This window comes from Tenebrio molitor, chromosome 6 (assembly GCF_963966145.1).
Source record: "Tenebrio molitor chromosome 6, icTenMoli1.1, whole genome shotgun sequence".
NCBI lineage: Eukaryota > Metazoa > Arthropoda > Insecta > Coleoptera > Tenebrionidae > Tenebrio > Tenebrio molitor.
Window position 1 is genome coordinate 9,605,087 of NC_091051.1, and position 21,245 is coordinate 9,626,331.

At 31.6% G+C, this 21,245-nt stretch overlaps 1 protein-coding gene and 1 long non-coding RNA gene across 3 annotated transcripts; one reads left to right on the forward strand and one right to left on the reverse strand.

Moving 5' to 3' along the window:
* Positions 1-1,752: 1,752 nt before the first annotated feature.
* LOC138132588 (transient receptor potential cation channel protein painless-like) lies at positions 1,753-19,149 on the reverse strand. 2 transcript variants are annotated; one of them, XM_069050148.1, is made up of 2 exons: positions 18,971-19,149; positions 1,753-6,744 (listed from the first exon to the last, which is right to left on the reverse strand). In XM_069050148.1, the coding sequence occupies exon 2, from the start codon at positions 6,735-6,737 to the stop codon at positions 3,963-3,965; it is 2,775 nt and encodes a 924-aa protein (XP_068906249.1). In that variant the 5' UTR covers positions 6,738-6,744; positions 18,971-19,149; the 3' UTR covers positions 1,753-3,962. The 2 variants fall into 2 exon arrangements, with proteins under 2 accessions (XP_068906249.1, XP_068906250.1); XM_069050149.1 differs by lacking the exon at positions 18,971-19,149 and adding an exon at positions 18,784-18,803.
* LOC138132591 (uncharacterized) lies at positions 19,113-19,920 on the forward strand. Its single transcript, XR_011160113.1, has 3 exons — positions 19,113-19,222; positions 19,281-19,469; positions 19,519-19,920. It is a non-coding gene; the product is annotated as an uncharacterized lncRNA (long non-coding RNA).
* The last annotated feature ends 1,325 nt before the right edge of the window (positions 19,921-21,245 follow it).

The following is a 21,245-nucleotide window of genomic DNA, read 5'->3' on the forward strand; positions in this document are numbered from 1 at the left end:
TTTCACGTCTTCTTTGCTATGATTTCTCAAGATCATCGTTTTCCTGAAATACAGTTAATTTCAAAATTATCGAGTACACCTCAAAAATCAAGAAGTCGATTTATTACAGTTTTTTCCACATGTAAAGATGCCTTTTTGAAATTTGAATGTCATATTTTTATATAGGTTAGGTAAGTTTGACAACATAAAATCTCGTTGATATTTTAGAACACCATAATAGTGTCTGTTTTATCCTCTGCACGGTGCTCTTGGCGATGTTATAATAGTGGGCTACCCTCCGGATCGACCACCCTTCTTCTAATTTGGAAAGAATGAGCACTTTCGCGTTTTCCGTTAGATTAGATATTTTGTTTGTCAAAATTGACATTGATCATTGACAAAAAATGTAAGTGCATTTTACACTGTAGAAAATTAGGTGTACTCTATAATTTTGAAATTAACTGTACATCTTCAACTTCATCATTTGTTGGTAAATTGTCCTTTAGATATTTAGCAACGTGTGCAGTATAAAACAACTTATAATAACAGAAGGTATTTTATGAGTGCCTACTCGTATATGATGCTGCAAGACGGGAAATCGACGCTTGAGTTGTCCAAAACACCGCTCAATAATGACGCGTTCTGTTTTATGTAGGTTATTGTAGGCCACTTCTGCAGGAGTTGTAGGTTCTTTATGTGGTGTCAGCAACCAGGGAGTAATTCCGTAACCCACATCTCCCAAAAGTAGTTCATGATGGTGTTGGTGCCGACGATTGTTCATCGTGAGGTATACAGGGTGGAAACTTTAACTGGAATAAAATTCATAACTTGGAAATAGGTGATTTTTGTAAAAAATACCGAAACAGGTCAATTTTTATTTTTCCTTGCCCACATTTTGACGCATATGCCTTTTGCATATCTGGTCTCGGAAGTGCGCAACCACCCCAACTTTTTTTTTCAAACGTAATATGTTCAGCTCTTGTTTTATTCACACCGTTCAGTAAATGCTGGAAAAATTAGTTTAAGCCTAAGGTATAAGATATAACATAGCTTTTACTTAAAAATTGTAAGTAAAAGCACTTGCTTAATTTTTATTCAAACTGCCCAAAGTCGCGGCAAGATTGAAAATCCAAAAAAAATTACCAAAAAAAATCTAGTAACTGTAAGATATGTCAGCTCACGTAGTTACAAATCCAGAACAGTTGATCTATCAATTATCATTTCACGAATGTAAAGATTTAAAACTGGTTATGATTTTAACAATCAATTTTAGAAAAATTCAAGATTTCGTCTGCCAAAAAAAGTTATTTTCAACAACTTAGTGACATGCACCATAACAAGATTAAATTTTATTTCAAGACCTCCATTTATTAAGAATTAGAGAAACAATCTGATGTTCAATAAGGCGAAATTGATATTACATATTAACACTGTAATTAGATAAACTATTTCACTTTTTACTTATGTAATTATTCTTTAAAATTCTACGTTCACAATGCTCATAAACAGGACATATTTGCGATAATATATAAGCTTATTGACTAATTAATTATAATTATCTATTTTATTTGTTTCCTACTTGTAAACATCAGTTTATCAAGTCACTGTATTCACCTTGAAAATGTCTCTTAACTGGCTAGCATGTAAAATTATACTAGCAAGCATGTAAAATTTTACTGGCTAGCAAGTAAAATTTTACAGCCGTGCTCGTATGAGTGATGTGCGTTTCCAAAGCAATACGTGTAAAGCTCATACGATTTTTTTTTCAAATACCGGAATTTTTAATAGTTTGTATAACTATTTACAAGTGAGGAACAAATAAAATATTCAACAATACACGCATGGTAACGGGTTTTACTGGCTTCAGAAGGTGACTGGCTCGCCTTCGGCTCTCCAGTCATATCCTTCTGTCGCCAGTAAAAACCCTTTTTACCATGCTAGTAATGTTAAATACTATTACATTTAATAAGTATCGCGCGTTCAAATGAAATCCTGGGCTGAGTAGGCGTTGGAAAAATTAAACCGTTTAGAACAGTGTAAAGTTTGAATTTCCCGCCTTTTGACACGAATGACATTTGATTATGTTTAATCGGGACATAATTGAACATGTCTGTTTTCAGCAGAATAGGAATCGTTAAGTTACTCTATTTTTAATGTAAAACATTGCAAAGAAAGAAAAAAGATACTCTTTTTTGGCTGTAAATTTTAGGTTAGCTGTCAACATGCACCAATTAATCTACGCTTTAAAAAAGCACAACAATTGACGGTTTCCAATGCCTCCCCAGCCCAGGATTTCATTTGAACGCCCGATATATCACAGGGCAAATAGTGCAATTATCAAGTTACAATTTTTGCTTTTGTAAGTCTGAATAAGAATGACAAGTGAATAAAAAATCGGAATTATGTGAAATTGTCTAACCAATAAAATATAAATTACACAACACTTTTATATTTAACAATGACTGCATAGCATGTAGAAAATTTTGTGTACAGAATGTTTATTAAAAACAATAAAATTCTAACAAATTAGTATCTAATAAATTTAATAAGTAGCATTAATTTTATTTTAAAATATAAAACGTGTTACCTATGTACATACAGTTAGATACCACAAATAATATTAAAAAATGGAAGAAAACAATGGGTGATATTCATTAAAAATAGAACATACTTATAGGTACTTATAATTCATAAAATGTAAATAAATAATTTTGCAGAATTTAAGGAGATGCTAGTACTTAATGTACCATTACCATATGTTTAGAAAATCATAGAAAGATAAGTGTCTAGAGGTATTTTCATATTTGGTGGCGAAAACAAAAGACTGAGAAATGTCACAAAAATGTATTGTCAGTGTCAAATTTGTCATAAACGCTGTAAAAAGGAATGTCTAGGTAAATTTAAATTTTCGCTAAATAGATTGAAAAAACAAATTCTAAGGAAACCAATTTTTGTCAGTGCTTCAAAAGGAAAAGTTATTCTCATATAATCAAACGTATTACAAATTATTTCTCTAGTTCGACGATGAATAACTTTCTTATTGCCAATTTGCTGCATTTCTGTCGAAATCACGAACGTCTTTGAGAAATTTGACACTGACAATACAAATTTGTGACATTTCTCAGTCTTTTGTTTCCGCCACCAAATATGAAAATATCTCTACTACTGTCTATATTCATAAAATACCTACTAAAATAGAGAAGTTACTCACAAAAATAAGTCTGCTATTCATTATAAGTCAATTGACTAAAGTAGGCTATGCTTGTCATACCAAAAAATCAAAGAACTATGTATGATGTAAGTATCTGCTCATAAGGGCAAGCATCTCTTTATGAATATTGATTCAAATATATACTTTTACGTTGAACTGATACTTTTAACTACATCGTAAATACTGATTTAAGTACCCACAGGGTTATTCTAAATGATTGTAGTCGAAGTAGGCGTGAAAACTGAATGTAAAATTTATGGTTGCCGCTCCACATTAAAAAAACATCAAAATGATGTGAATAAGTGAGTACACACTGCACACACTGGAGTTAAATTGGTTGCAAAACAACTCAATATTTCTGAATTCAATCGGTAATTTAACAACAATAAATAAAATTCTCATCACCGCGACAAAATTGACAGTTCACATGAAAGCGGCAAAAATGTAATAACATGGGCATGGTCTACTTCGACTACAATCATTTAGAATAACCCTGTATTTGCTCATAAGTAGATACTAATTTTTATGAATATCACCCAATATTACAATATTTTTACGTAATAAAGCAGTGGGTAAACTTCAACCAAACTATTATAAAAATGTAACCTGCCAGTTATTATATTGCATTAACTCCCAAACTTGAAATTAAAAAAAATCTGATTCTTTAGGTTATGATTATGAAATTACATTGGTCAGTCTTAATTTTCGGTGCTAAATTGCGATTTGAATATGGCGACTTGGAACTCTGCTAAATCCGTAGAGGGCTAAATCACTAACAGTCCGTGGTAGCTGCTGAAACTAACTGGATAATTTCATCTAGTTTCTTCTTCAAGTTATCAATTTCCAAGTATATTTTTTCAACGCTATTAACAGTAGGGCCCTCTTCTAATTCTCTTCTACATTTAACAATACTATTAATCCTTTTAACAGTTTCTTTATCAAGATACGTATCCGAACAAGACCTAGTGCAGGTGGTAAGAGAACTAGACTTCCTCTTCATAGTTGGATTGTATTCATAATATATTTTCCCGTGATTATTAGGTAAGACGGTTAATCGATAATTTCCTGAATGTGTGAAAAGACACACTTTTCTAGCTAATGGTTTAAAAAAAGTATAAGTCATGTTTCTATCACAGGGAAAACAACAAAACAAGCTTTGTAAAATTTTCATGACAGAAGTTGGCAAAATATTACCAACGAGCATACTTTCAACGTAATAGATGTGTTGAGCTCTGCTAATATGTCCCACTAGTTCGGCGTCATTTTTGATCGTTTGGGTGTCACTCACAGCCAAACCATTTAGAAGATTAAGTAAAATGATGGTTATCATAAAAACAAATAGAGAGAAAACCAATTTACTGATGATGGGGTAGGTGTGAAAATTAATGGAACCTGCATCAAATTCACCTGTCAGCATGACTATAGTCTTGAAAAGAGATTTACCAGGACCCATGAACGAATCATCTTCATCATCTTCATCATCTGCATCTGCATCTGTTCCATTGATGCTTTTCGGTAATTCAGTTTTGGCAAACAGAATGTAAAAACTAAGTGCAAATGCTATGATTAGCAGCGAATACCATAGTAATAATTTGAAGAAGTTAACTGAAACCGTTTTCAACATTACTACATTTGTTGAGAGTTTTGGATGTTGTCCAACCATCAAGACTAACTCAAAGGCGGCCAAAAGAATTGCTATTGAAGCTAACTGTTTCTTGGTATCATTTGTGGGCGAGCTTATGTATAAAATCATACCAGTTGTTACAACTAAAATAATTTCAACGTAATTTTCGAAGTTTGTGAAATACTTTTTTGGTGAAACAGTGATTTGAAAAAGTTCTCTTAGCACGAGAATCCAAAATGTTAAATTGAGAACAAACCAAGATAATTTTCCAAGTGCTAAACAAAAATTTGAGGGAGTTTCTCTATCAAAATTGGCATAGTAAGTAAAAATATAAACAATCAAAGATAAAACAAACAACATATAAAACAATAAATTTGTGTAAAACAACAACCGAATTTTGTGCCATTTCATGAATAAAAAGCTAACGATGACAGGGTGTTTGAGTAAAGCTTTGAATTCTGGAGCTTGGCTCATGTACGCAATCACTTCCGTTTCAGGTCCGATGTTGTCGTAATAAACACAACCTTCAGGATCAGATTCTTCAAATTTGTTCTTTTTCATTTTTCTGGGCAGAATTAAACTGCTGTAGTTGAAAGTAACCTCAAAATCTCGCTTTTCGTCATTTTTGTTCTTAACATTAAATTCGACGCATTCGTCGAGATGTTTTTCGAGTAATTCCGGTTTTATATCAGCGATTGGCATTATATCGAAGTCGTTTTTAGAAGCTAACGATGCTCCCAGTTTCAACAGCTTCTGCGAAGTCTCTTCGTCGGCATAACGTAATGAATAATGAAGAGGAGTATTTTTCATGGTGTCTTCTCCGTTAACATCTACGATTTCTCTATTCGATTCCAGTTTCTTCAGGAGCATCTTGCAACATTCTTCGTGGTTGATTTTGTCGAATTTTGTTTCATCTGATTGCTTTATAATGTAACACAAAATACTTGGTGAGATTTCTACATTTGAGTGATCCAATAACATTCGAAAAATTTCATAGTAACCGTGTTCGGCAACCAGTTCGATAGGTCTCTTTTCGTTGTTCCTTGCGGTTAAATTGACGTTGACACCCCTATCCAGAAGGTATCTGACAACTTTGTTTAAACCTTTTTCACAACCGTATTGTAGCATCGTCGAGGTTCCATCATCCAAATTGATGAAGTCGCTTGGGTTTGTCAACGACAACGTATTAAAGTAGGCGACAAATTCTTGTTCTTTTGACAGTTTCAACAGAGAAAAGAGTTTTTCTGCAGGAGCTTGATGCAGGATTTTTTCAGGTAATGGCCCACTATAAAGGTTGTTATTTTTTATGAGGTCTCTTGCACTTTGATTTCGAAGTTTATGAGTATCCAAATCTACATGATCCACACTCTCTTCTAAGATGGTTTTGATTGCGTTTTTGTAGCCATGTTTAGCAGCCCAAAAGACGGCCGACAAATTTTTATTGTCACTATGATTAACATTAGCTCCATTTTTTAACAATAACCTGATATTTTCACAAAAAATTGCGTCGTTTTCCTTAATTCTTTGACATTTAACCAGGGAATGTAAGGGTGTGTTTCCTTCAACTGTATCGTTGATTTGTCCAGGTTTGAGGTAGTTTATTACAGTTTTAAGAATGTCACTTTCGGGGTTTTGGGCGGCTAAGTGTACAGGTTTGTATTCAGCATCTCCTTCGAGGTCGGCTCCCAATTCTATCAAAGTCTGGATTGTTAACGGATGAACTCCTTCTTCAGAACAAGCTGTCGCCACAATTGTTTTTGCAGTAAAAGGATACTTGTACGATAACAGTGCCTTATTAGCCTTAATTAAAACTTCTACTGTTTCTGTGTCGTTTTTCTTGACGCTGTCCAGTAGAACTGTTTCCGGGGGAGGGCAAAAGCTGGTGGTTCGTGTTAAATCCATTCTTTTGTTTGTCGCACTCATTTTTGATCTGCAACAAAAAAAATTAATATAATTTTTATAACGATTAACCATGCCTGAATACGACATGTATGAGAATGTGTCAACACACACGTTTTAATTAACAATTTATGTGGATTTTTCCAGGGCAAATCAGTGTGTCTAATCAGTTAGTCAATTATCCAGATACATACTTCTAACATTTCAAAAAGTCTGATTCGGGACTGGGCTTCGTAAATGAAAAGGTTCTTCGATTAGGAAACACTTACATTTATTGTCTCTACGACTGACTCATCCGATTATTAGTTATTTCTCAAAGGCAATACTCAAATTAAAGGACAGTTTCGTGTAGAAACGCAACGAGGATCGATAGTCAATTTAGAATATAGTGTTGGGAAACAGTTATTACAATCATGTAATCAATCTGTTTGTAGAGATGAATACAAACACTAGAGCAAGTGACGTCCTCTATTTGTTGGGTCAGCACCAAGCACGCAAGTGACTGGACAGGTACTTGAATATTTTATACGCTAAACGTAACTTTAATATTACACTTATCGATGAATGTTTATTACTATTGATCAGTCATTCGTTTTATTTACAGCAACACTAGATAAAATTACACGGTTACAAGACAATGCTGTCATGTTTGACGTACATTACATATACATATTTACTTTGAAGTAGCGCTACTTAAATTTAATTTTAATGTCTAATGGGTTAGTAAACTTGGAGTTAAATTTCTTTATGTTTACTGAGATACACGTAGTCATGAGGAGTAAGCGACAGTGGTACAGTAGCAAACTGGACCGAGCTGTACTTATGTAATTATAAATTTCAATCTGTCTTTATATTTGTCTTTTTTATTTTATAAAAAGAGATTTAAGTGCATAACGTGCCTTGTAAATGAATAGTGGTCATTCATTGAACCACTCCATATAAAGAGAGGACATCCGTTTTGTATTTGGTAATAGGCGCAGCAGTATGAATCACAAAACATTGTAGACTGATTCAAACATTGAAAATTTTATAATTGTACTAGCGATAAATTATGAAATATATTTTTTTAAATGGATCTTACATCCATTGAAAAGCTCGTCCTATTGAGGATTTTAGTGAAATTTATCAAAAGAGTGGACTGTGATGAAGAAGGTTTCACTAGGGTGAAGTGTATTAAAAAACAAAATAATAAAATGTAATTAGTGTAATAACAAAAAAGGGGACGATAAAGGCTCGAATTTATGTGCTAAATTAATTTAAGCTTTTGAGGATTATTACAAATGGTTCTATTAAAAATTTAAGATAAGACTTTTACAACAAGGAAGATATTCAACATCATTTTTATAGGATGGACATTTGCATTTGCCTTAGAATTCTGTTACATCAAGTGAGGTAACTTAATAACCCAAAAATGAGAAGAGATGTAATCAAAGAAATTAAGTCTGTTACAAACATAAATCACTGTTCGTGTCTGTGAATTATTATCGACATAGACAGCTGTATGACAAATGATTATGTAGACGTTACAGAGTAAAGGACACTTAAAATTTATTACTTTTCAAATCATTTATTTTAAATAAATCGATCAAAATTTACATTACCATTGTTAACAATTTTATGTACAAAATAAAAACTTCGGTACCTTCCTGTTCAACTGAGATGTTCTCAAAATTTGAACAGGTTGCTGTTCGTACTTTGCACTTAAATCATATTTGTGTAGAATTATTTTTAGCATGTGTTTCAATGTTCGTTTAATTCTTTATATCAATGTGATATGACCTTAAGGCTGTAATAAAAGAATATGAATGTAAATTAATCATAATGTATGATAAGATTATCAGCAAACAAGCTTTGTGAAATTATTTGCTTTTAGGATGTTAGAAAAAATAAGCTTCCATATTTCTGAAAACAGTTTCTAATTAACGAATGAAAAAATGCTTTAATAATGCGCGTGTAGCAGGAAGCTGGTATAAAATTTGAGCTACATATTGGTGTTTTATTTATGAATAGAATAATTTTTTGTTACATACTGCACCACGGTAAAGATTTGATAATGGACGTTATAATCTTCATTTGTGCAAAGGAATTTGTATTGTCATGAAATTTAACCCATAACGCTTGATGGTCATATTAATATGTCGTAGTCATACGGTAACCCAAGATGATGGAATTTAACTTAATATTTCATTACACTAGAGATTCATTACTTTATTAACAAGCACTGGACATTAATTAAGAAGTATTTCATTTTTATACAATAATAATTTGTTAAGAATAAATCTAGAAATTATAAAAAACACATATGCGGTTTACAATCGATAATTGATAAATGTAGGATTTGCGGAACTGAAGGGGAAACAATTGAACACATTATTTCTTCTTGCACCGTTTTGGCTCAAAGCGAATATAAAAAACGACACGATATATTCGCTAAAATTATACACATGAATTTAGCTGTTAAATTCAATTTATTAAAGAATACACAACCACATTATAGTTATACACCAGAAAGTTGTTTGGAAAATGACAGTTACAAGTTATATTTTGATAGAACAATTTTAACTGACATTCATAAATATAAATATAAATATTTAGAGCTGTCCGTTGCTATGAGAAATCTTTGGTGTTTAGAAAAAATTTCGATTTTACCACTTGTAATTTCAGCAACGGGAATAGTACCGCAATCTCTTTTTAAAAATTTAAAAATTCTGGATTTAGATAACACATTGGTAGTTGAAATTCAAAAAGGTATATTATTATACTCATGTCACATCGTGAGGAAGTGCCTTAACATTGACACAGAACATAATACACAACAAAGTCAAAATGTGGAGGCAAGACGCCGGTAATTATGTTGATAAGCACTGCACTACTACTTGATAGTAATATCCGTAATAGTGTATGTACTCCGGCAAAATTGCCGTGCCGCCGGGTGGAGGTGGGATAGACTAAATCTCTAAATTCTCTCAGTAATACAAATTCTTAGATCATATAGAATGCATGTTGGTCTCTTAAAATATTGTTGTGATGCTTTTGCAAACTTTTAACGATAAATAAATAACCTTCAAATTAATTCAAGGTCAATGTTAAGACAACCTCCATGAAATATTTTGAAATTGAAAGGATTTATTGAGTTTTAATGAATGGCAAATGTTAAAAACCGAAAAGAGAATATTTGCTGTACAGTGTAGTCATAGCAGTAAAGAAATTTATACAGCAACGCATCTTCTCAGTGGGAACTAATAATATAGGTATTATATATGCACCAAGGTGGAGAAGTTCATGATTATAGCCAGAGCGCCAAGATTAGATCCCGAGGCGCGCCGAGGGATGTAAAACGCGATGGCTATAAGGGACTTCTCTACCGTGGTTTATATGTATACTATTTTTTCACTACTAGATACGTTAAAACCCTTTCTGATAATAATTATTAATACAATTATTTTGTCTGATGCGACGGATCCGAGTTGTCATTTCTAAACGGTTGCTATCAAAATCGTAAACGTTAAACAATGAAATGTGCGACAATTTTTCGTTGCTAGGTGACGGTTTTTCATTATTAACCCTGGGTTAGGAAAAAAATAGTTTATCTTCTCCAACAACAAAAAAAAACAGACATGTAGAAATAATACCGATAATATTATCAGTGATCGTTACCTGTTGATTAAGTTATCATTTTCCGTATGGTCTGCATAGAAGGAAATTAATTACATTGAAGGAATTTGTAATTCAAGTTTGTTTTTTATTTTTTAAATTTCTCTAATGAATGCATTCTTTAAAAGGGTGACAATTACGTTTACATCAAAATAAAAATAAAATTCAATATCAATTAATTCATGTCCATTTTTTTTACCTATCAGATAAACAATACTTATGATTGGCCACATAAAATAATGATACGAGTATAAACCCCCAGAAGCACAATTTTATTTACATTAAATTGTCATTACAATAAAAAATGAGTACTTGCTGAAGCTAGTCGAAACCTTAATTAGAATAATTTATACAATCTTTGAAAGTTCCTAAATTTTAAAGGATTTCGTGTATCTTTTAATAATTTCTAATTTATAAATTTTTGAAATGAAAGTTTTGCAATTTATTCAGAATGATTTAAAAACAATTCTCAGATTTATTGTCTCAACATGTGACGTAAAAAACTTCAAGTTTTTTTTTATTTTATACTTGAAAACAGATATACTTCGTCCATCGAGAGATTGGGAGATTTTACATTGTATTAAATTAACCCAACACAAAATGCACTAGAATACATTAATTCTACATTCAGGGCAAAAAATGTTACTGCTTGAAGAATATATGTATTTCAAATTTTACGTGCGCTAGGTACTACTTTCATTACGTAGAATTTAGTAATTTTTATGTCAACCAATCTCTCGCTGGACAAACTTTACCTACGTATTGCAGTAAAAATCACTGAAAAACAAATAACAATAACCTGAACAATTTCATACTTTGGTTAGTTCATTTATTTTATTGAAAGGTATAAACTAGGCAAAAAAAGGATGTAGTTCCGTGTAATTTTTCTACATACGCGGTAATACATAATATATTTTGCAACAAGTTTGGAAAAGTGGGGAAGTCAACCAGTATGGCTGCTTTGAGTAAGAGCCCAGTGAAGTTCCATAAAACCACTTCTCTAACGCTTTGCGAATAGTATTTTCTCACAATTTATATGAAGATGTAAAATATTTCATGTACATATACAGGGTAATTCACGTAGCGCGTTCGTTACAAACTTTCTGATTTCCCAAAATCGTATTAATATGCAAATTGGTAACGTACTATAATCGACTGCTCCAAATTGAAATACATATTTTCAAAATGGCGACACTACCGGAAATACCGGTAAATGGAAAGGCCGCATTTTGATTTCAAATCTGAAATCTAGGTTAAATTCTAATTTTGAAACGTCCTTTTGTCAACACTAATCTGTCATCGTATTTGACCTATGTCATCTTTTTTACAAAAAAGCGAAGTTGCAGGGCTTCATTAAAAAATTTATAACTCCTGATCCATTGTAAATAAATATGTAACTGATTTTTTTTTATTCAATTTTTTAAGGTTTGACCGATCTTCTGCACCATTAGTGACATTTTTTTTTATGTTTCATATGCCTACTGCAATTTTTCAAATTTGATAATTAAAAAATGTCGAAATCTTCATTTTTTTTAAATGGCAACTACCATTTCTGACACTAGATATAAATGTAAAATTTAATTTTAAGGCCACTTTGGCGTAATTTCTATTTTTTGAATAAAATATTCTTTTTTTTATGAAGCAATTGTTTTATTTGAAATTGTATTCAAAAATCGCACTGCATAAAATAATAGATACTTAACAATGAAATAATAAAAAATAAGCAAATGGTCCAAAACTAATTTACAGAATATAAACATTAAAACCATAGTTCTTTTTACCAAATTTAGTAAACATACCCCAAATCTGCTATTGAAAGATTTAATTTACCACGAGAAAACGGTGGTAGGGGTTTTTCAAATCTAGAAATACTACAACACAATCAAATTGCTTCACTAAAAAATTATTTCCTCAATAGAGCTGGCGATAACACCTTTTTTAATGCTTTAAGTGACTATTCAATTCACCTCTTATTTTTCAAATATTAACCAATAAAATAGCAGATATTTACTTTCGCAGCCTAGCAACAGAAAATTCCAGCGAATATTCCACTGGTGAAAATATGTATAACTGATAATATAATTTCAGATATTGTTGAGCCAAATATACCTGACACTATAGCAAATATAAAACAGAAGTCTTTACATGGGAGATACTGTAAAGAACTGGAACAACCAGAAATTAATATTCAGGCTGAAGTTTTCGAGATTTTTTGATTATCGATTTTGAAAAATTGCAGTAGGCGTATGAAATATGAAAAAAAATGTCACTAACAGCGCAAAAGATCGGCCAAGTCTTTAGGAACTCAATACAAAAAAATCAATTATTTCTTTCCAATGGATCAGGAGTTATAAATTTTTTAATGAAGCCCTGCAACCCAGCTTTTTTGCGAAAAAGATGACAGGTCAAAAACGCTGACAGATCAATATTGACAAAAGGACGTTCTAAAATCAAATTTTAACGTGGAATCCAAATTTGAAATCAAAATGGGGCCTTTTTATTTAAAGAAACAAAGATCGCGTCGATTTCCGGTATTTCCGGAAGTGTCGCCATTTTGAAAATATTTTATTTCAATTTAGAGCAGTCGATTATAGTCGGCTACCCATTTTCATATTAATACGATTTTGAGAGAGCTTTTTTTAACTCTGAACATAGCCCATGTTCAGTTTTAAAAAACGCAGGTCAATGCATGTATCTCACCAGGTAACCAACGTTACGTCAATATAGCTACTTGACAATTAAAAAAAAGACACGTTGTTTGAATTATTATTATTGTTATAAATTAAATTGCACATAATGCCATGCCAATCGGATCATGAGAAATGTGCTTCACGTTTTTTCAGTCACTTATTCCGATAGACCAATTCCATCAGTCGGAAAAATTTTCATATATAATATATAGTCCAATTTTTACCCTTTTGCGATGACGTCATTATCTAGTAACTTTACGTATGTTTGAGCTAGGATCAGAAACAAATTTGAATTGATCATAAATAACTATAAATGTGTCAAATTTGTTGAGAATTGCTTCGAAAGGTTATGTTTGTAATCAATGTAATAAGTGAAATAAATCAAAAATTGTCAAATTGACAGAAGCATAAAATAACCTCAAAGTGACCATCAAGAAATAAACGTGCCTTTTTTTTGTTTTTTTCTGTTTCTGTCGTTTCAATAAAGAGAAAGCGAGGAAGGAAATCGTGACGTCACCTCAAAAGGGTTAAATTGGACTATACCAAGGGACAGATATATTGCCGGAAATTTTTTCGAGCAGTCCTGACACACGAGTGTTTGTAGCAAGAAAATTACACGAGGGCGCTAGCCCGAGGGTAATTTTGAGCGACAAACACGAGTGTTGGACTGCAAGGAAAAATTTCTGGCGATATATATCTGTCCCGAGGTATATTCGGAAGAGAATCGCCCGAAAAATTTTTTTCCTAGGTCAATTATATCGGAAATTTTCCCTAGGGAAAATTGCTTAATTAAATTGTGATTGGTTGCTATTCAAACAATTCGGAGTTGTGATTTGTCAATATAAATCATGTGACATTTGAGGGCGATTCTCAACATTATTTCAAAATTTAACAACCACGCATGCGTCGAGTATAAATTGGTTGCATAGCAAATACTCTCAATCCATGTCTCAATTCATTGTACTGCGTTTTTTAAAACTGAACATAGGGCTATGTTCTGAGTTAAAAAAAGCTCTCTGTATAAAAGCGAGATTAAATATCAAAATAGTTGCTTCAAGAAAATAACAACATTTGGACACGAGGACACGATTGAAACCCAAGAAAGTTAAGCAGAAAGCACAATTTCTTTTGGGGAAAATGTATTAAACCCAGCTATTTCAGATTTAAGCAATTGCGTTTTCAATATTTGTATCGATAAAAATAATAAATTTCCATGTTAAAATGTTATACAAAATTTTTTATTAAATAATTTTGAATTTAATAATACTCGTATAGTCTTTAGTCTATTACTGTATGAAATGAAAAAAAAAAAATATCTGCAACCCTTAAAACCCACGTTCACTCAAAATAAAATATACAAGATTTTACACGTTACAATAAAACCCATTTAATTAGTGGAAACGAATGTAGTGAAAATACACTATCCCACCTCCACCCGGCGGTACGGCAATTTTGCCGGAGTACATACACTATTACGGATATTACTATCAAGTAATAGTGCAGTGCTTATCAACATAATTACCGGCGTCTTGCCTCCGCATTTTGACTTTGTTGTGTATTATGTTCTGTGTCAATGTTAAGGAACTTCCTCACGATGTGACATGAGTATAATAATATACCTTTTTGAATTTCAACTACCAATGTGTTATCTAAATCCAGAATTTTTAAATTTTTAAAAAGAGATTGCGGTACTATTCCCGTTGCTGAAATTACAAGTGGTAAAATCGAAATTTTTTCTAAACACCAAAGATTTCTCATAGCAACGGACAGCTCTAAATATTTATTAATTTTTGTGTTATATGTCTGTGTTATATTATGTGAATGTTATATTATACTCGTAACATGGATAGTGTAATAATTAATTATTAATCCACGATAAGAAATGGTTCTATTTGCCCAAAATATTGTAGTAATTTTAACAATAACTGTATTCGAAAGCTTGCAAGCTCCAAGTTTTTAATACTGAATTACATGTGATGAAATAGGCTACTACTGATTGGCATAATATGTAACACAACATCAATGGTCTGTTTCTTCTCTCACTTATCCTTATTTATAATGCATGATGCTGAAGACGGGGTTATATTGAGCGAATGGAAATTTTACTTTTATTAATACATATTAATATATCGGGTGTTCATTTAAATTTCCACTCGTGTAAAAACGTAAGATTTAAACAGCTGATCCGTGATCCGTAATCCGTAGTGCGTTCACAATCGACTCTTCAACGCCAACTTTGACCGGAAATTTAAATGAACGCACGATACAAACGCACATACAGCTATCCACAACCAAATCAAACAAATTTTAATAAACATTCTTTTTCTTCAAACGTCCGTAAATTATGACATTATCCTGCTGCATTGGTAATGCTAAAATGTCACTTCATTGTCATGACATCTAACGAGCTGACGAGCGGCAGATAAAGTTATTATCTCCGCTGAAAGTGGCAGATAAAGTTATTATCTCCGCTGATGAGCGGCAGTAAAGTAAACTAGCTAAATCATTTGAAATTCCTACCTGGTTTCTTAATAGTCGAGTCAATAAAGCCGAAAAATCGCCGAAACTTCTTAATCCTTAGAAACATGTGGAGGCGAGACGCCGGTAATTATGTTGATAAGCACTGTACTATTACTTGATAGTATTATCCGTAATAGTGTACGTACTCCGGCAACATTTCCGTACCGCCGGGTGGTGGAGAATTAAGATGTAATAATAATAATAATAATGTTGAAAATGTTGTTACACAGTCTAGGAGTGGTTTACAAATCTATGAGGGGCGTGATGACCAACTCAATAGACCGGGACCAATGGCTTAACGTGACTTCCGAATCACGAGATAGAATATAGCCTTTTTTTAATAATAATAATTATTATTATTATTAATTGGAGGAATAGAGGCATTAGCCTGTTTTATTCCCAGAAATTAACTTAGCAAGCTTTAGTTTAGGATTTCCAACAGATGTATTTCACTGTTTGCACCGTTCGAGTCGCAGCCGGGCCGCCTATAAGCACTACTTAATTGTAATTATGGCTATGAATTTCCAGAGGATATTTTTGTAATTTATTTTTAAAAACAACTACAATGTTTGATTCAACTATGTCATTGTTTAAGCTGTTCAGAAAGACACGAATGGGTAAAAAATGTTCTCTGCATTTGGTTTTATGTTGCATTTTTATTATGTTTTTTGATGTAAAAATTGTTTTTTTTTACTAGAAATTTTAACTTAACAACTACTCTTTATACTTCAGTTTGCATATAAAAAAAAACTTTGAAATAAATATCGTGGAAAACGGAATTTTTTCCATAAATAGCAAATTATTGTTTAAACAATATAAATATTTACGTGCCCCAACCAAAATGTTTCTGATTTCAAATAATATATGAATACACACGTTTTAAAAAAAAAATCATCAAAATCGGAGCTGTTTCTGAGGATTAAGAAGTAAAAACCTTCATTGACTCGACTATAACATGTCTTAAATAATTTGTTATGAAGGTTTGAAGAAAAAATAGTATATGTTATTCGGAGCAAAAATGGTTTTATAATAAATAAAACTTCATTTTTGCTCCTCATAACATAATATACTATTAAAATATGACCGTCAAGTTCAAAAAAGTAAAAATATTTAAAACGTTTCATTCCAATTTTGATTCTTAGATTATTCAAAATTCATGTCACCACAAATCGTTTTCTTTAATTCTTCTACGATTTATAAAAAAATAATCGAAATACATAATTATAAATATCTCACCATTTACAAAAAAAAATAAAATAAAGGAAAACGCAATTATTGAATGTAATCGAATTTACTGGAAATGATTCCATGACTCCAATCAATAGAATTAATTTTATTTAATATAAAAATAATAGGGAAATAATTTTCTTCCATGATAATTCCGATAAGGTTGAAAGACCATACATTTATGTATTGTAAAAGAGAACAAAAGGCTAGACAAACAACATGAAATTAAGTAAATGTGATGGGCTCCGTACGTATAGGATTACACATTTGTCATTGTTCAGTACTAACAATTATTCACACATTCGCATTTCATTAGTAACGTGTTCAGATTGAACGAATAACCGTTTAAAAAACTCTTTAGGAGTCATTTTTAAATAATAACAACTCAATGTTTAATAATACTCTTAGTTTTGTTATTTTAAAAATAAACATATTTTTACATTTGTACAACAAAGTTATTTTGGCATCTTTAGAAATGTCAACAAGTACTATTGAACGGAAAATGTATCTTACAATCAGGAATCAGGAATCGCCGAAATAATCACTACCGTTGCAGTAATTTCTATTTATTCTTAAAGCAGTGAAACAATATTATAATTGCAAAAACGTGTAGTGCACTATAAGAATTACTACTAATAATATAACAGATATAAAAATAAATGGATAATGCAATAAAACGTCTATCAAAAATGTTTCCCGTTGTTATTTTCACTAGTGGTATTGTCAGCGACATTTATCACCACACCAATTCAAAAATAAGTAATGTTATTAAATTTAAGAATAAAACCTCAATGTTTATTCTCTTCATGCATGAAATCAAACATGGTCGAATCAAGAAAATTTATTTACGTTTGTCATAACTCATATCTGTGTAAAACAATCAAATTTTATTTATAGAACTACTGTATATAAAATCTCTTTCAAACAGATCAGAAATGAAATAAATTCTCAAGACCGTTGAACATTCCCGTATGGATCCATATTGTAAACAAGTGCTGAATTTAAATAAAATTTATTGTATAAAGTACACATAATGGTAAATGGTAAATTGTAGCAAAACTAAAAGATCGTCAAAATTCGTTGGTGAGGATTGAAACAAAATTGTATTTTTATAGTGAGATAATTTGAGATATAATTTCCAAAATCCAATTAAAGTTTACGTAGTATATGTATTGTTAACAAAAGACTAAAAAGTATTTTATGGATGATCTAAATTGTAAAAAATATAATTTTAATAAGAAATCTAAAATGCCTACTATTCAATACACCTTAGATGATTCTAAGCTACTAGATAAGAGATATGTACTACAATTAACTTGTTACTGAAATAAAAAATACTAAAAATTAACCTGTAGTTGGAGATTAATTGTTATAAATTCCTTTATTAGCTTTTGTATTATTTGTGTTTTCGTCAAAATTTTGCTTTTTCGAATGACAGCCAAATCCCCTAGATACTGAAAAAAAAATGAAAAGAAGGTGGTGTTACTAAAAAACTCAACGTTTTAACTTGTCTGTGGCAGCACTGAATTTCTTGTCAGAATTTTTAGAAAGTTTTATTAGTCTGTTACATCACTACCTTACGAAATTTTTAATATGGCAATCATAATTGATGATTTTGAAGCTGTTGTTTCAGCATCCCAACGACACCAAGCACAGGCAAAGATCACATGATTCAGGTGATGTTTGGACATTTCATATAAAACCGAACCCAACCAGCGAACAAAATAAGCTACAATCTTAGTACAAGTTAATTGCAAACAAGTTTCTCCTAATTTGATGGTTTGTGCCCCAGAAAATCAGAACGTTTGTGTCGTAAAAAATTGCTGGACTAGTAGAAAAATTATTATTTACAGAAGTGACTAAGCAAACTTTTCCACGTAATTTACTGCATTCGGCAATTGTCGACATCGCACCTATCACACACTAGTTTGCTTTCGCTTAATTTTATCAAAAAAAAAGAGGAAATGAGATTGGACTACCGTGCGTTCAACTATGAGGCGGTGGCCACTGGACCGGATCTCTAAATGATCCACTTGTTTTATTAGATCACCACAATAATGAGTACAGCTCGTTCTAAAAACATGCAACAAAATGTCATTGTTGATGAGATAATGAGCTGATAATTCGGCGTAATTTTCTGGACAGGTCCGCATCAAAAGCGCTCACCCTCTTTGTATATCTCGGAGAACCTCACAACAGAAACAATCATACGAAGCACTACCAAAATTAACTCGTTCAAAGCGTGAGAAAAACCACTTGTTTATATTTCAGAGTGACATTTCAGGCGATTTTCCGCACTTCCACGTAGTAAAGAACCACTTGCACCATTCATCGACGTCGAATGACTACGAGCACTAGAGTCGATTCCAAGTTGTTGGTGCTCTGGTGGGACGCGTTGCGATGACGATGGTAAATTGTGTAATTATTAATGCATTTACCTGTTTCCTTTTTTGAAAATTGAACACACAAATTTAAGTGGGTTGCAATTTGCATTGAATGGGTGGGTGGAAGAACAACAAACGGAAAACTTTACCTAACTCATCAGTTTCCGACGAATCGTGATGGAAATCAGTACGAAAATTTGCACTACCTTTGGGTAACGTGAATCGATTCAGTCTGATGGTTTATTTCAGGTAAAAAGTAAATTTTTGTTAATAAAACAAAGGTAAACATTTGTAATTTATGTTTTTTATTATTCCTGTTACAAATTACAGAAATGAGGAATCGTGAACTGAGGAATAGTATTACGACTAGTCCGTAATTACTAATTACTAATTACACTCCAATTACACATTTTCGACCATATAAATTCGAGCAAAATATTTTCGAGAAATTGCAGTTCGAGGAACTTGTATTTCGAGAAAAGTTACGAGTACAATCGAGCAATTGATTTCGAGCAACTGCATTCGAGGAATTTGCCGGAGACGAGAAATTACAGCTTTTGTTCAAATATTCTACAATATCAGAAATAAATCTACACAGAGTTCTCTCAAACTAGGAAAACACCGGAAGTAAAATTGCGCAGAAAATAATATACTCTAATATCTCCTAAAATTTGATGTATTTTTTTCCAATCTTGATATTTTGCAGAATATTCTTTTTTTATTAAAAAAAAACGTTCGAATCCTGATTTAAATTTCTGGTCCAAGTTGGCGTTGAAGAGTCGATTATTATGAACATACTACGTATTAGGATTTACGGATCAGCTGTTTAAATCTTACATTTTTACACGAGTGGTGCGTTCACAATCGACTCTTCAGCACCAACTTTGACCTGAAATTTAAATAAACATCCGATATGTGCGATGAAATCTTCGATGTAAACAAACTGAATGTAGGTATATTATGATAATGATCTGGGCAATATAATCATATTGCTGTGTGTGCATCTTAAAAAAAATAAAAAATAATTGAATGTTTACCTTTCACGCAAAATAAGAATAAAGTGTAGGATGAAATTTATTAAAATGATTACTTCTGATTTAAAAAAGTAGTTGTAGTTTTACAAGATTATAATGTTGCTAACATTGATTATTATTTTTAATTTTCAAATGAAATTATGTTCTTATTTGTGAAAGAATAAAAATATATTTTTAGAATTTGCGTCTCTAATAGGTCTATTATTGCATTCAATTTGGAGTCGTTTATGGCTATCTATTAAAGCACTTGTGGTTTAATAGATCTCTAAGAAACTTTTTATCAATATTTCAGTGTATGTACTATTGTCATTTACACCAAAAAACTTCCAATATTAATGTTCAAACTCTACTTTTTAACATCTGTTGCAGATGTAGTTGCATCCGTTGCCTTGAATTACCAATTAATACAAAATTCCCTAGATTTTTTTTTTATTTAAAAATTAAAACAAGGGTGCAAATTCTAAAAAATAACATAAAAACTCGTTTTATAAGGGCATTGGCGCACTCGTCCTATAGAAAACTACCCTACGGGTCGTTTTCTACATCTGAGACTCGTGCGCCAAATCAACCCTTATAAAACTCGTTCTATACTATAAGAGTATTATTGTTCATTACTACAATTTTAAGATGTTTAGCATGACGGCAATAAATAAGAGTTAGCACTAGTGTCATGGCATTCTTTAATTTCTTCGATATAATGCAGTAAAACATTGAATAATAGTTTTGAAATTTTAGTTTTGCAAGTGATGTCTGATATTGACATAAATCGATAATTATAACACTCGATTTTATTTTTGCGTTATAATATGTTTCCAAGACTTTAAATGAACACGAAACATTTGATAAAAAATGATAATAGTATGTTATACAACAAGATTTATAAACGGCACTTTAGACATGAGTTTTACTAGGTAAGAGCGGAGCGAGTGTTTAATAAAAGAGTGTCTAAAGAATTTTTTCTACTTCCTTCTCTAAAGTGTCACATTTTGCACTGACAAATAGTGTATAAAATGTCACTTTAAA

Excerpts from the sequence above, each read along its gene's own strand:
- LOC138132588 (XM_069050148.1), bottom strand. The coding sequence starts at position 6,737 with ATGAGTGCGACAAACAAAAGAATGGATTTAACACGAACCACCAGCTTT.